Genomic DNA, 16,271 nt, shown 5'->3' with positions numbered 1-16,271 from the left:
GGAAGGTAGCCCACGTAGAAGGAAAACGCTTATCCTAAACCTCTGTTGCCTCTTCTCTGAGGAAAAGACAAGGTTAAGGAGTAAACCCTATACAAATCCAGAGTGGGGTCCCTAAGATGGCTGCATGGATGTCTTGTATGTCTCCTTCTGGCAACTCCTGCAGCCAAGCTGATGCCAAACGTGTTGTTCTGCTTTCCTTTGGACAGCTTCAGTGAGGCCGAGAGGGAGGTTTTGTTATTGAGGCAGGAACTCCATGCACACTGCCTAGGATGGCACGCTCTGGGGAGGTTAGCGGTGCTGCCAACACTGTGGTTTGACTTCACCCCTGGAGGCGCACTCCGTTGTCTCTTGAGACAGATGGATGCCAAGAATCCACTTCTCATAGGTCAGAAGAGTTACGCTTGGGTCACGTTTTGTGACTTTTCAGGATTCTTAACCCCTCCTTGCATTATTTAGAGGCATGTATGGAGGCTATCCCTACAAAGACGTTAAACATAAATGACTATGAATAATTACAGCAAAGCAAACTTAATTTGATAGCCAGTGTGGTGTACTGGTTGGTGCGCCAAAGGGTTTAAATTCCCACATAGCCAGGGAATTCAGTACAGTAGTTTACTTTGGGCCAGCCACTCTCTTGCAGTGCAATCTACATCACAGGTTTGTTGTGAGGACTCCACTGTCTCTCAACAACAATAGGTCTGACTCAGTATAAGGCTACTTCCTGTGTTTCCAGCTTCTGCATACAGTGTGTTACAGTAGTGTGGAGGAGACACAGCTGCCACACCAGTCACAACTGGAGAAAAGTACTTGGTGCCAAAGAGGCTGCAAGAGCATAGGAGCACAGCAAGGAACAATCTCTAGGAGGGAATCTGATGCTTTAGGGCAGGGTTGGCTGATCTGTTTTCTGCCTTACTTCTAGATAAAATGTGGCACTTCACCTAAGTACAGAATTTGGAGTCTGAAACAAGGTAGCACCATTTGCTTGGTTATTTCCCTGCTCAATACCACAGTGATTCTAGCAATATCTGTTTTTGTTTTTATTGTCAATGGAAGAAGTAAATCCATACATACAAACGAGTACTTGCTTAACTTCCTATATTACAACAAATAAAGAAATAATTTGCAGCTATGGAACTCCCATGACTAAACTGACTTAGCTGTGATTCCTGCATTGCAGGGGGTTGGACTAGATGATTCAGGGGATGTCTTCCAACCCTACAATTGTTATGAAATACTTCTCAGCTCCTGCTAGCTTTCCTCCACAAATGCTATGTGCTAGTGCTTAAAATAAAAAAGAGTCAATCAGGTTCTACTAGTATCAAATTAGAACCATCTCTTCCGTACAGATGAAGTTTCTACCAAATCATGACTGAATGTAAATTGTAAATCTAAACCTTTCATCCAACACCCACCTCTCATCCATGCACTGAGTCTCTACAGTTCTGCCTGGGTAGCTGGCCCTGCATATAAACAGATCGCACATCTGAAAGTACTATCTTAGGAGGTCCTGAACTGCCAACATCTCACCTACTAATACAGTATAATTTTCTTTTTCCAAGACTTCATCAGCAGTTCCAGGTGGCTATATTGTTATGTGTACCATAGCCACTATTAGTCTGCTGAGGCAGCATGTGATGCCTGCAACCTTCACACTTGGTCAGCCAAGGGAACAAATGTTCAACAAGCACAGACAGACCCACAACTGTTACTCAAATTTCATATACCAATAGGGCACACAGTGCTCAGCAATGGACAGTTCCCACACTCGAACAGACTTCTTCTATGGGTCTAAGCTCTACCTTTGTCTCCTCAACCAACGACAAAATAGATTATTTTTCTTTCTGACCATCAGATCTGGATTTCAAGACGCCAGTTACTGACATTATCATTGTCAATAACATCAACAATGCTAATCAGAAAATGCAATACAGTACTGGTTTATTGAAAAAACACAACACACACACACACACACACACACAAAGTCCATATTAGAGGAGGAGGAGGATTTCCTAAAGCATGTGTCTAAGGCATGAATCCCTCTGCAGCAGCAGCAGCCTTGTGTGGGTGTTGGCAGCACGATTCTGCCACCCGTGTGAGACCAGCAACATGAGTCATGTCCTATGGACAGGGATGATGCAAGCTGTACAACATCTGGAAAGTCACATGTTTCTCACCCCTGCTTTAGACTTATCTTCTGTTAGTAGGGTAGGGAAGCTGAAAATAATGCCAATATATTTCACATCAGGCAACCAATGCACTCCTTTGGTTTCAGATAGTACATGAGTAGGTGAGTCTAAAAAGCCCAGGACATGAAATTTCATGGCTAGTGTTCAAAATTAGCCAGGTGCCAGGCACATTTTGGACCTGGTGCGGGTCCAATTGTGACCATGCGGAGATCTCTGGATGCCAAGATGGCAACTGAGGAAAGCAAAAGGTGACTTAGAGAAGGATATGAAATATTTTCCTTGAAACTTGAATTAGTTTCATTCTGGATTGTTTTAGTTGATGTTTTAATGTGTTGTAAAATGCTTCTAGATTTGTTCTTTGAAATATAAAGCGGTATAGAAATAGAATGAAAAATAAAAGTCCCATGGAGGGGATGGAACAGTGCCTAGACATTCCTTTGTGGCAGCTGCAGGCTAGGTTTTAGGTGCCATTTGAAGATTGCATTATATATCTGAGTTTCTATCACTGTTCATGGCCCTCTAGACTCTAGAGGCTATGGTGGCTCATTTACCAGAAGTAATGTATTTAGCATTAACTCTGCAAGTATATACTAGATTCTGGCCAAACGAAGCCGCCTAGAGCAAAATATAAATCAAGAAGCTTAGTTTGGTCAGAATTGATTATACACTTCCAGAGTTAATGCTAAATACATTACTTCTGGTAAATGAGCCATCATAGCTGCTAGAGGGCCATGGAAATTTGTTTCCGAGGCTTTTTAGACTCCTCCTACCCATGTACTATCTGAAACCAAAGGAGCACATTGGTGGCCAGATATGAAATTGTTACTAGATCTCCTACCCCACGATATTCTTATTTACATATTGGAACATATTTGAGTCTTCTAGGTCCCATAAGAAAGATGATATCAGAAGCTCCCAGAGCATTTTTCTGTTTGGTTTTTCTTTTGGAGGCGGTGCCGGGGGGGGGGGGGGAGGGAGAACTAGCTCTCCTAGCTCTTATTATAACAGCCTTACCATGCCCGTACCAAAATAGCGCTACTCCTGCCCAGTCCGCCAAATTGTGTTACCTTGGTAACACTTGAATTACGGTGTAACGATTGCAGGACTTCCTTTACAGTGCAGTAAAAGATAGATTCTTTGTGGTCTGTTCATAAAGATAGGATTTCGTGGTGCCATCTGATTTTATTGGCCTCTGGAAAGAAGTATATCTAACAATAGGCAGAGCAGTGCCCTCATAGCATTGTAGTTTCAAGTACTTCTTAAACACGTGGTTGTCTCAAGTTGTTCTCTTGATAAAAAAAACACCATGTTATTCACTGAGCCAACCATCAGATTCAATTAATTCCCCTGTGATCTTCACTTTCTTACACTTTCGAACCCTAAAAAAGATATCAAAAAATCACGTAAATTCATCTACCCAGATTCTGTGCTTCACACTTTATTGTTTTCTCTAAGAAAGAGGTTGGTTCTGTGGCCTTTTGATGCTTGTCACAGCTCTATGTAATTTAATTTAAGAGTTTCATTACAAGGAAATTGCTATGAATTTCACTTCAATTAAAAGGGAAAGAGGAAAAATGAAATACTGCACGTATGTTACGCTATAGGTCAAGTGGCCCAACGTATTTTCAAAGTAATATAAAACAACAGCTATTTTATTGATACAGAAAGCTGAATTGCAGGTGTATACAAAGATAGCGCTGAAATTCAGAAGCTGCCTGAATTTCAAACTGTCTAAACTGACTGGCAGTGGTTTGCTGGGGCTTCAACAAGACCCTTTCCCAGACGAACCTGGAAATCGAACCTTGGATCCTCAACATGCAAAGCATGTGTTCTATTCACTGAGCTACCCCCACCCCCCAAATAAAATGATGTAAAAATAAACAGACACAAATAAATAACTGGGAAAGGGCTCCTTAGTAGAACATGATTTGCATACAAACAGTCGCAAGTTCAATTTCTGGTGCCTCTAGGTAGAGCTGGTTCTATGCTATTGGTTTTTTTTATAATAGTTTGCTGTTTTGTGGCCCCATTTTGGGTTGAAGTTTAGGAAAGAAATATTTCCCCCCAAAAAGCATTAGGAATCACTGTAGGCTCCAAATTCCATCTTCATATAGCTGTAAGCCTATGCTACAAACAGTCCTTATTAAAGAACATCTTTAAAAAACCAATTCTCACCCATTTTTAAAGATATGACTTAATTTAAGATTTAAGCCCAATTGCATATATTTAATATGCTCTTAGAAGTACAGAACAATTAGATGAAAATCAGTCTTTTGGAGAGAAAAAAATAGGACAGCACACAGCACAGGATTTTCACCCACAAGTTTCTGTAGATCATGTACAGTAGTACCTCTGGTTGCGAACGGGATCCATTCCGGAGGCCCGTTCGCAACATGAAAACAGCGGCGCGTCTGCGCATACGCGGGTTGCAATTTGCCGCTTCTGTGAATGCCCGTGACGTCATTTTGCACGTCTGTGCATGCGGCGAAACCTGGAAGAAACCCTTTCCGGTACTTCCGGGTCGCCACGGAACGTAGCCTGAAAGAACATAATATGAAGCGGACGTAACATGAGGTATGTCTGTATCTGCATTCACAGGAAAGTTCAGCATGTGTGAGCTTGTGCAGCACATTTAACAGAGAAACACTACAAGGCACACATACCAATGGGTGGGATTTCACCCTTCAGGGAGTGCTTGTATGTGTGAGAACTGCACATTTCTTAGCTGAGTCAAGACAACTTCCTGCCAGTATTCCTTGAGGGTCACATATGACTAATTGAAGTATAACTTTCAAAAAATAATTTAATCCCAACATATAAAACTGCATAGATGGAAGATCCCATCTACAGTAGGAGCGCCTATTCCCTGTCCCAGATCACATGATAATTACCGTATTTGGATTAAGCTTCTCAGCTTGTTCCCCTGCCCCACCCCCTGAATCCAATCCATCGCATATTAACTGAATAAGCACACTAAGACTTCACGGCCAAGGTCTGGTGGGTAAATGCAGGTGTCTCCAAACGCCAAATGATCCCACAGAAGGGCCACATCTGACAGTGCAGGGGAAAGGCATCTAACAGTGTAGGCTGCCCAAGAAGTATATATTAGTGGTTATCATTTTAACTTACTAGAAAGAGCAGAATTTCTCAGCACTAAATCCAGAAGATCCCATAACTTATAGTTTCATAGAATACAATGGTACCTCGAGTTACAAATGCCTCAGGTTACAAAAGCTTCAGGTTACAAACTCCGCTAACCTGGAAGAGTTACCTTGAGTTGAGAACTTGAGATGAGAATGGAAATTGTGTGCTGGCGGCGCAGCAGCAAGAAGAGGCCCCATTAGCGAAAGCACGCCTCTAGTTAAGAACAGTTTCAGGTTAAGAATGGACCTCTGGAACGAATTAAGTCCGTAACTAGAGGTACTACTGTAATAGAGTTGGAAGGGACCCTGAGGATCATCTAGCCCAACCTGAATATGCAGCTGTCCCATATGGGGATCGAACCTGTAACCATAGCATTATTAGCACCACGCTCTAATCAACTGAGCTATCCAAGTGTGTCACTGCAATCTCACAATGAGCTAACCAAAATGTAGATACAATGTAAAGGAGTTAGTCGCATACAACTACCCCTCTTCAGAGGTACCCCTGGCAAGAAGCTGTATTGCCCCCCCCCCACAATGTTTATGTGTCCCAAGTACACAAGCTTCCAGAATGGAGTGAGGGAGAGGCAAGGCGAGGAGTTGCACTCCAAAACATCTGGAAGGCACCAGGTTGGCAAAGGCTGGCTTAAGGCGTGTGTGCAGGAGGCATGGACACAGAAAAGCACAGGAGCTTTTCAATCCAATCTAATTTTCAAAGAACATCAGGTGTTTAGGATGGTGGTTTTAGGAAAGATCAGCTGTCCTTGAGGCTTTGAAAACAGAGTTATGTAGCCATCTGTTTCTGCCCTATTTCTTCCATCATTGATATAAAGCCCTCATCATTCTGACCATGTCTGCAAAAAAGGTTGGACACCAGTGCTCTCCAGACTATTTCAACTTTAGAGTAAACTAGCATAGATTGTTAAAATTACTATAATGTTCAATGACCATGAGCTGTATGTAAATTATTGATTCAATGGGAGTGGTGGAGTCCTGTGTTATATACAGAGATAGACAGTGAAATCCTATGTCAGTCTAGTCAGAAGTTTCTTTATGTCCAGGGGGTCTTACTCACTTGTAAGTCTGTCTAGGTTTGCACTGTTAGGTTGAAATCCTATACACACTTTCCTGGAAGTAAGCCCAATGAACTTAAAAGCATTTATTTATGTGCAGATGCGCAAATGATGGGGTTGTACTTAGTCTTTTGTAGTCTTACAAAACCAGGGAGTGGGTGGCGCTGTAGTCTAAATCACTGAGCCTCTTGGGCTTGCTGATCAGAAGGTTGGTGGTTCAAATCCATGTGATGGTGGGAGTTCTTGTTGTTCTGTCCCAGTTCCTGCCAACCTAGCAGTTCGAAAGCATACTAGTGCAAGTAAATAAATAGGTGCTGCTGCGGTGTGAAGGTAAATGGGATTTCTGTGCGCTCTGGCACTCATCAGAATGTCCCATTGAAATGGTTTAGTCATGCTGGCCACATGACCCAGAAAGATGTCTGTGGACAAACGCTGGCTCCCTCAGCCTGAAGCGAGATAAGCACCGCACCCTATAGTCCCCCTTGAATGGACTTAACCATCACGGGGTCGTTTACCTTTACCTTAGTCTTACAAAAACACAGAAGTCAGTGTTGGATTAGGACCTGGTAGACCAGAGTAGTAATCCCCACTTGGCCATGAAGCTCACTGGGAAACCTTGGGACAGTCACAGTCTCTCAGCCTAGTCTTCCTCACATGGTTTCTCTGAGCATAAAATGGGGTGGGGGTGGGGAGAGAACCATGTACACCTTCTTGGAGGAAAGGAGATGATATAAATTTAATATATATGCTAATTAAACATGCATATTAGGTATACTCCAATTAGCAGATGTGTGGATATAAGAACGCAAGGCCAAGAAAAATTACCTTGAAAATGGGAGTGAGAACTACAACATGGGATCAAAGTGACTTATAAAAGGGGTGTAAGTAAAAAGGGCAGATGAAAACTTAAATGAGTTTTTAATGTATTACGAAAAGAACACAAGACATGGGTGTCTTAATGCATTCAATGAAAACCTCAACGTGTCCTGGATTATAACACGATATGTAGATTTGTAGGAAGCTTGTAGAAACGCTTAACAGCACACAAAAATAAACTAGGAGTAGAAATGTATTTAATACTTTATTGGACCCTAAAAATTAAGTAAAGGAGGCTCACAGAAGGAAAAATTCTCATTCCCTTCCTCCTGCTGCAGCTGCCTGAGAGGTCTGAGGACCCTCCTGACCAATACAGAAAAACAAAATCTTTCCTTCCATGAATTTCCTTATCTTAGAAAGTTGGATTTTAGATTACTCCCTTCCAGCAGCCCCCAATGGTTCATCCCCCATTCTTTTTGTCTGGAGGGGGGTGTCCCTGACCCTCTAGAGCAGTGTTTCCCAACCTTTTTTGGGCAAAGGCACACTTGTTTCATGAAAAATATCTCGAGGCACACCACCATTACAGCCCCGTGACGTCAGCGCGCAGCGTCACGCCGGGAGGGACGCACGAAAGTGTAAGATTCAATTTTCCCCCCTCCCCCTTGCCTTCCTTCTGTGCCAACCGCCAAAAAGCCAAGAATCGCGGGACCGCCGGCGGAGGGGGGGAGGGCGAGCGGAGGCAGCGGCGAGCCCCGTTCCTCCCCATCCGCCCCATTCCGTGCAAGGAGCGCGAACAGGTGTGAGAAGGGGGTCAAACCTGCGGGTTGGCGCTGGGGAACCTCCAAGCTTTGGGGGTGGGGGGGAGGAGGCAGCAAAGCGAGGCAGGAAGGAGAGCGCGGCTTGGCGCAGTACTCGGCGGCGAAGGCCAGCAGGTCCGGCGGCCGGTGCCGCAGCACCTCCACCGTGTAGCCCTGCAGCAGCTCAGTCAGACCCGGCAGGATCTCGATGCTCATCTTGTAGCTGAGGCGCGCGGGAGACTCAACGGACGGGCCCGGGGGAGAGAGAGAGAGAGAGACACGACGGAGAGAGAGCGGGAGTCCCTGCTCGCCGTCGCCACCGCTACAACTACTGTGGCGGTTGGTCGTGGTCGCCGCCGCCGCCCACCTCTATCTATCTCTCCCCCTCAGCTTTCTACGCGGGCCTCGAGCCGGAGGTGGGGGGTGGCCGCCGCCGCTTTCTCCGCCTCCACGTCCTGCCTCCTCCTCCTCGAGCCCTCCGTCAGCCCTGAGGGAACCGCCGCGCTCGCGCCGCCGCTCTCTGACACGCGAGAAAGAGAAAGGAACGGAGCGGCGGGGTAGTCGGGGGAAGGAGGGGTCGGAATGGAAGCGCGAGGCGAGCTGCGCATGCCCAGCAGGAAGCGGCGGAGAACGCCACAGAGAGAGAGAGAGAGAAGCAAGGGAGGGCGGGGAGTGGGCGGGAACACGCTTCATGCGTCACAATAACGGACAAGAGGCGCTCGAGGGATAGATTAGGACCTAATTTGACTTTTACAAAAAAAAAAAAAAATCTTTCGGATTTTCCCCACGGCACACCAGGCAACATCTCGCGGCACACTAGTGTGCCGCGGAACAGTGGTTGGGAAACACTGCTCTAGAGAGGTTTTTTCCTCCAAAGGCACAAGTGACCATAGTAGGGAGGAAGGCATGGGGATCTTTCCTTCCATAAACTGCCTTAAGTTAACTTGTCACAGAATTCAAGTCTAAGATTTCATTCTTGTCAAATGGTTCAGTATATTTCAGAACTATAACACACTCTGTTGTGAGGTTTCTATTGAAAACAATGAGTTAAAAATTATGAGTTCCTGCTATCAAAACTAAAATGATCAAGACTAACCCAAAGATGTTGTTGCATCTGTATGTTAAGGTTGACTAGGTCCATGTTGTTTCAACAGACATTCCAGAGATGTCTTATACTGTATAATGAGTTGTAAACTAGCACCCACTTTCTAAACATATAATACATTAACATATGAAGGGTCAAACAAGGCTTAAGCATCCACTCTTTTCATAACTGTGACTTGGCATGTTCATTACATTCTCCTGTCACCAGACAGTGGAGTGATCTTTTGGTAAACACTACATCTTCTCTCAGTAAACACTTCGTCATCAATGTGAACCAAAGGAAAATTGGATTCATAGAACTGTAGAGTTGGAAGGGACTATTTAGTAGTACAACCCCCTGCAATGCAGGAATATGCAGCTGTTCCATTTGTGGATCAAACCTGCAACCTTGGCATTATCAGCACCACACTCAGTCTAAACAACTGAGCTATCCAGGATACCTGCTACCCCCCATTTCAGTCAGTTGCCTGACTCCTTTCTTCTCTCATATTGCACGTGCAGAAATGCAAGTTACTGTGCTATACATCCCTGGCCTTTCCAGTTTAACCTTTACTAGAAGTGCTACTTGTTCTTCCTCTCCCAGCTGCTAAACGCATCAGATTATGTTCTCACTCACACATTCTAGAAAAAGAGAAGAGAAAGTGGAGCCAGAGTACTCTGTCGCAATTCTCCAGCGTGGAAGGGGAAAACCAAGCAATGCTACAACAGCTACAAAGAGTGCCATGAGTAAATAGGCAGCAGAATGAGGGTTAAACGGGCTTCTGTCCTTGCCACTTGCCTGGTTGCCTGAGGACAAATGCTATTCTATGCAGACAACCAGTCAAGTGGCAAGCTACCTGTCTGGAACAGGAATAGGTATTTGCCTGCACACCCAACAAAAATGGTTAGTTGACAAGACACCACAGCCAGAATAGTGAGAACCTGCCTGTCAAAACCACAGCTACTGCTTTCATACAGTCTGCAAAAGTGAAAACTGTTTTGTTTTTAAAAAAAGACAATTAAGAAAATGATGTGATTTAAAGTAATGCATGTTTTAAATGTTTCAAAATATCCAGCATTTGAAAAAGACATAGTTTTTTGGGACCATGACCACAATTTAATACATGAAAGATACTGGCATAGCAGTAAATTTTTGTAGCTTTTCACAGTTGTTAAAGATATAAGGCAAGAAGGAAAAGTTCAAGTAAAAGCAGAAAGTAGAATATTTTTCTGCAAAGTTAAACCTTTTATTAATGTGCAACCTTCCTCTTGTGCTTATGAATGCAGCAGCAACATAATCAATGATGTTCACTCTTAAAATACTTCAAGACTAGAACAACTTTACTGTACTTATTTTAGGCTGCCTATCTGCATAAAAAAAGAAATCTAGGTTTGTGGCATTGCCTCTAAATAGGAAATTTTGAAACCAGAATCGTACTAATTTCTTAAAAGTTCACACTTGCAAACATTTAAAAACCTAAGTCCTATTGTAGGTAGCTCCTAAGTAGTCACCAACAACAGCAGTCTGGAAGGGATAAATCACTCAGCTATACGAATAGAGGTATTGTGAGTAAAACAGGCTACTAGTAAGAAGTTAAGATAGCAAAACACGGACATCGGTTAAGGAAGTTAATTGACACTATACAGTCAGCAAACTCCCACTGTGTTCAAATGAACACAATGGGAAAAACTAGTATAGCACACAGGTACAAGCTAGAAAACTCAACATCCCTGAAGCTCTGCGGCACAATGGGTCAGAACTAGAGGCGATACAAAGTAGGTGTATGTACACGGGCAGAAATTGCAAGATTCTTGTCAATTTGCCTAAGCGAAATAGTCCCTGGGGAGGCAGCACACAGATACTCAAATGTAGATAGAAATATTCGCTCTCATTGTCAGTCATGATAAACTGACAATACTATTCAGAACTGTTTCCCTTCTTTGAATATAGCAAAGTACCAAACAACCAAGCAGCAAGCCTGAGAACGACCACAGAATCAGAGCGATCTTCATGAATCATTAAAAAAGAAAATCTATGAATGACATTGCAAGACTAACTGCTGACACTGTAAGTCCTAGCTACAAATGAAGGCACATTTTTAAATAGAGTGAAGCAGCAAAATCTCAACACACACTGTACAACTCAACACACACACACATACACAAACCACTGAAAAGATAAGGGACATTTTCTTTGGGCTCCATATGATAAACAACCATATAAAAAGTTATGTACATTATGACATTTTAATGTTTAAGGTCACTGGTTAATATAATTTCAACTCAGCTTCATAAGGTTTGCATCAAACCAAAGTTAAGGATATGGATTTTCATAAAATCCACTTGGTTTCCAGTTTAAAGGTTCTAGTAACTTCACAAAGTTACTAAGCATTGCTATAAGCAAGATACTTCTAAGGAAGATGACTCACATCTGTTTTGCAGATTTATTTGATGTGTTTCTTCTTCAAGAATGTCTGTTATCTTTTCCTCCAGTGGCTAGACCCCCTGACTTAAAATCATTTGCTGCCCTTCACAGTGCTTCAAAGACCACTACCAGACATTTTATTAAGCCCTGAAGATGCTTCAGAATGGCAGGTGAAACTTCAAACTGGTACTGCATATATAAAATGAAATGCTTGACTTTTTTGATAAATGCTCTTCAGGGACTCTGTAAACGGACACCTATAAAACTATATTTTTTTACTGGTTGACAACATGGGTAACCAACATGGTGCCCTTCATGCACTCTTGGGTTTCAACTCCCACCTGTCCACTAGCCACGTTGACTGAGGCTGCTGGGAATTGGAGTCCAACAACCTTTGCTGGGCACTAGTTGTCTATCCATGGTTTACAGCGTCCCTGAAAACTATTTATCAAAACATGCCGGGCAATTTGCATGCTATCAATACATCTTTATTTCCAAGTACCAAAATGAGGCTGGAGTAGCATGTGCTACTCTTTGATGCTGCCCTCCTTTCCTTTTTGCTGCATCAGTAACCAAATCCAAAACCACTTCATGTATTTTCTCAGTATGCAGGATTCTCGGGAAATTTGTTTTTAAAAATGCCACACAGTTCAACCCTGCCTACACAGAACAAGCTTTAAAAGGAATCCCGAATTAATATTTTGGATTTTTCAAAAAATAAAATAAAAATGCAGTGATGTCCAGAAATCTCAAAAGACCTTTCTTTGTTCATTTGCTTGTTTTTGAAAGAAAGCACTTCTCTAGGTGCAAGGTGCAATCTGACAGCTGCGCAGGGTAGCCAAGGTAAATATTTTAAGAGATGAGCTTCTTAAAAGAAGCCAGGTCCAACTTTGGGCTGCAGATGGTGGTGCCTGCAGCCAGCCAGTCTTGCCTTGCCTTGTGCAGGCGGGATCCTCCAGCTCAGCAGGGGCAGGACTAGCGCTCCGTCCCCATCTCCCAACACAAAAAACAAAAGCGGGATTTAAAAAAACCCCAGCAACTTTACCTCGCTGACAAATGCATGCGCCGAGCTTCGGCATTTTACTACGGCCCGGGTCACAAAGCGAGGAGAGAGAGATGGAGGGAGAGGGAGAGAAAGAGAGCCAGGCCCAGAGGCGGCAGGTCCTCACAGCCGGGTGGAGCAGCCAACAGGGCCGGCCAGTGAGTTGGCAGCCCGGCTGGGAGGGGACGAGCCAGAGCACCGGGAGAGGAAAAGGGGGAAGGAGGAGAAATACGCACCCGGCGGGACCCCAAAAAGAAAGAGGGAATGAAGGAGGGTGGGCAGGGGAAGAGATACAGAAAGCCAAGTGACTCAGGGGATGCCAATTGTACCCAGAAACTTCAGCACTGATTTCCGACTGAGGCGCTTTGTGGGGCAGGAGGGGAACCGCTGACAACTTTGGGAAAGACTCACCGAAGGGTTAAGGGGTCGTCGTCCCCTCACCAAACAAACACCGAGGGGAAAGACCCCTTACCCCTCGCCCCAGGGGGAGGAGCAAGAGGGCGGCCCCGACCCAGGTGTGGGCACGTGAGAACCAAGCGAGCGGAGGGGCATTTAATGAAACATCTGGGGAAGAGGTGGGCAGAGGCGGCCCCACGGGGAGGGTCGCGGTGGGGAAGGCGCCGCGATCTCTCTGGTCGCCGTGAGGGAGGAGGCAGCGTTTCTCCTCTCCCGCCGCCGCCTCCCCGCCCGCCAGCCCTTTCCTTCCTTCCTTCCCTTCCCCTTACCTTCTTTCTCGGCCCGGGCCGCGTTCAGGAGCAGCGCCACCAGCAGCCGCAGCGTGACTCCGAGCCAGGGGGCCGCCGCTACCGACCGGCTCTCGGCCGCAGGGACCGAGGGGGACCCGGAGGAGGAGCGAGGACGGGGAGCCGCTTCCCGCTTCAACGCCGCCGCCATCGCCGTCGTGTTGCCGCCGTTGTTATTGTTTGCTTGTTTGTTATTGTTGTTGTCGCCTCAGCTCGCCGGGGATTCCGTCGCCGTCTGAGGGGGCCCTGCTTGGCCCGCGAGGCAGTTCTCGCCGCGACTGTGTGTGTGTGTGTCTTTCTCCCCTCCCTCTCTCGTTAGGGCGCGTGCGGGAGCCAGCCGCTGCACTGGGCGGGTGCGAGCGCTCGGCGCGCGCACATCACACGCGCTTCCTCCTCTCTCCTCCGTCTCTTTTCGCTCCTCCTCCCCTCCCCCCTCCGCCTCGCGCGTGAAGGGGCGTCGCTCCGCTACGCTCACACACCTCCTATAGGCAACCAATAATAATAATAATAATAAAATACTGAGATTCGGCCATCTTTAATAAGGGCACGGTCCTTCCGCTATGTGATTGTTGTTGTTTTTTTACAAGCTAGGTTAGGAGCCGCCATTTTTGATCAAGGCACGGAGTTCACAGTACGGTGAGCGACAGGGAGAGCGTGAGCTGCGTGGCGGAAAGCTCCGCTTTAGGCCTCTCCGAGATAGGCTGACAGAGCTGAAACCTCCCCCGCCATCTTTGGTAAGGGCAGAGGCAGTTCCATTTTAATACGGGGAGCCCCTTTGAGATTGGCTGAAGCAGTGCTCGGTGGAAATCTCACCATTTGCAGAAGATTTACGAGTCTGAATCACGGCTAGATTAGAGGAGCGCTGTTGACACAGATTGCGCTCTCTCTCTCACACACACACACAGAGGGTGACTGTCTAGGTCGTGTGTAATTTTACGGACTCCCTCGAAAGGAGGCGGATTCTACTTCCTCGGAGGTTTTTAAGCAGAGGTCGGGTTGTCATCTGTCATGGATGCTTCAACTGAGATTCCTGCATTGTATGGGGTTGGACTAGATGGTCCTTGGGGTCCCCCCAACTCTAGGATCCAATGGTGCTTGCAGGTCTCTGGACGCGCAATATCTCCTACTGCCCATCTCCAGCATTGCGCAAACAGTCTATCTCCTTAAATGAGATAAGAGACTAATTGCCTGTAAAATTCCATAGAATATGTGCAAGGGTAGCCTTGTACCTATGTGTACACTTAACTCCCATGTACAGAATCAGTCTGCTATTGCCAGCACAAAAAAAATTAAAATCCTGTGTATTAAACACCAATAGTGCAAGCCTATTCGTGTTTTTTAAAAGAAGTAAATCCTATTGAATTGTTACACTCCCATCAGTAACCAAAATAAATCAAATCATTTGTTCATATTGGATTGTTGCAGTGAGCCTATCATATTTCACCTTGGGGTACAAATTGAGACATTATGACCCTATTGGGTATACAGTACATGTTTTAGTTTTCAATTGTTGTCTAGCATTAATTTGAATGCACACTCCTGCTTTTTAAGCTTCCTCTCATCTTTCATGTTCATTCTTGCTCTTTCTGTTACTTGGGTTTTGTTATTAAGCACATTTGCACAAGTCTCTTAGGTTCTCCTTTGAACTCCAAACTACTCCACGTTGGATTGCATAATTAGCTGGCTCCCACAAGTTGATGCATCATCCTCACTTGGCCTTATTGCTCATACGCATTCTTTGCCCTGAGCATGTCCTGTCTGAAGGAAACCATAAAAGCTTTCCCAAGTACGCCTAGTAAGCATCTTTCTAAGGCCACCTACTTCTTTGAGATTCAAAACTTTCTCACATTTTTCTACAGCAGCTAACTCAATCAGCACAGGCTGACCTAAAAAAACCTACAGATGTGCAGAAGGTAGACTGCTATATTTTGATAGATCTCTGGGTGACTGTCAATAGATCACAAAATATATCCATCTCCCAATTATTGAACAGCCTCACCAACGTGACTTTTCTCACTTAAATAAGCTTCTCAAATGGAAAAAGCTAATCAGGATTAGATTTTGGGGGCAAAACAGTTCTGGTCACTGTACTGGGTGCTGTTCTGGGTACTGAAAATGATTTCCTAGGCTCCAGATGTGTGGCGAGTTCTGTTCTTTAAGTCTCAACTGTATCATTTGAGTCTGGTTAGTAGGAGGGCAGAAGAGCATCTCCTTTGCATGCAGAAAACCCAGATTCTGTTCTGGGCAATTCTAAGTAGCACTGGGAATGTCCCCAAATTATAACCACAGAGAGCTATGTGGACAGTACTGAGCTAGCTCAGCCAATAGTTTGACTTAGTGTAAAGCAGTTTCCTATATTCCTATGCTCTTAGATCTTGAAATTCTACTATAAAACAAGGTAGATCAACAAGCCTGATCACCCTAACCTAAAGGATGTAACTTTTAACAAGACGAAGCAAACAGTTGAATAGTCTCCTAGGCGGTTTCAAATAAAGGCAGAGGACCCTATGGAGTCTATACAATTTGTGCTCAGAATCTGTTGTCTACTCTTACCCCTTCCTTCAGTAGCTCTGGACTCCTTCAACCTTTCACACATCATTTCAGTCTATTAGTCACACAGCACTCCCTGTCTTTAGGATATTTACATATAAGCCAACCTGATATTTTATTTATTTCCAAGAAAACTGATGTGAACATTCTCTTGCCTATGCCTTCCCTCCTTGATCTGTTAGAGCATTAATGGGCATTCTTTGATACCACATCACCACAAACCAATTGCTGTCACCTGAGGCTTCATCACACTAATATCTTTGTTTACAAAGAAGAAAGGTAGCTATGTTGGCTCATGAGTAAGAAACCAATCCATAGGATAGCAATACCTTTTTTAGAATTAATGTTACCAAGCCGGATGTCACCAAACAGTGAACAGGTTTTTGAGTTCCGGTTTGTAACTGGATGCTAAG

General features: G+C 44.8%; 1 protein-coding gene across 1 annotated transcript in view; it reads right to left on the bottom strand.

Annotated features, from left to right (window-relative positions):
- Positions 1–13,722, bottom strand: part of TMEM131 (transmembrane protein 131) — a 70,869-nt gene extending 57,147 nt beyond the window's left edge. The window contains exon 1 of the mRNA XM_028727850.2: positions 13,291–13,722. Coding sequence (XP_028583683.2) covers positions 13,291–13,459 — 169 coding nt within the window. The 5' untranslated portion in view covers positions 13,460–13,722. The remainder of the gene's footprint in view (positions 1–13,290) is intronic.
- Between the last annotated feature and the right edge of the window lie 2,549 nt (positions 13,723–16,271).

The sequence above is a fragment of the Podarcis muralis genome, chromosome 4 (genome assembly GCF_964188315.1).
Source record: "Podarcis muralis chromosome 4, rPodMur119.hap1.1, whole genome shotgun sequence".
NCBI classification, from domain to species: domain Eukaryota; kingdom Metazoa; phylum Chordata; class Lepidosauria; order Squamata; family Lacertidae; genus Podarcis; species Podarcis muralis.
This window is presented reverse-complemented; position numbering and strand designations above follow the sequence as displayed.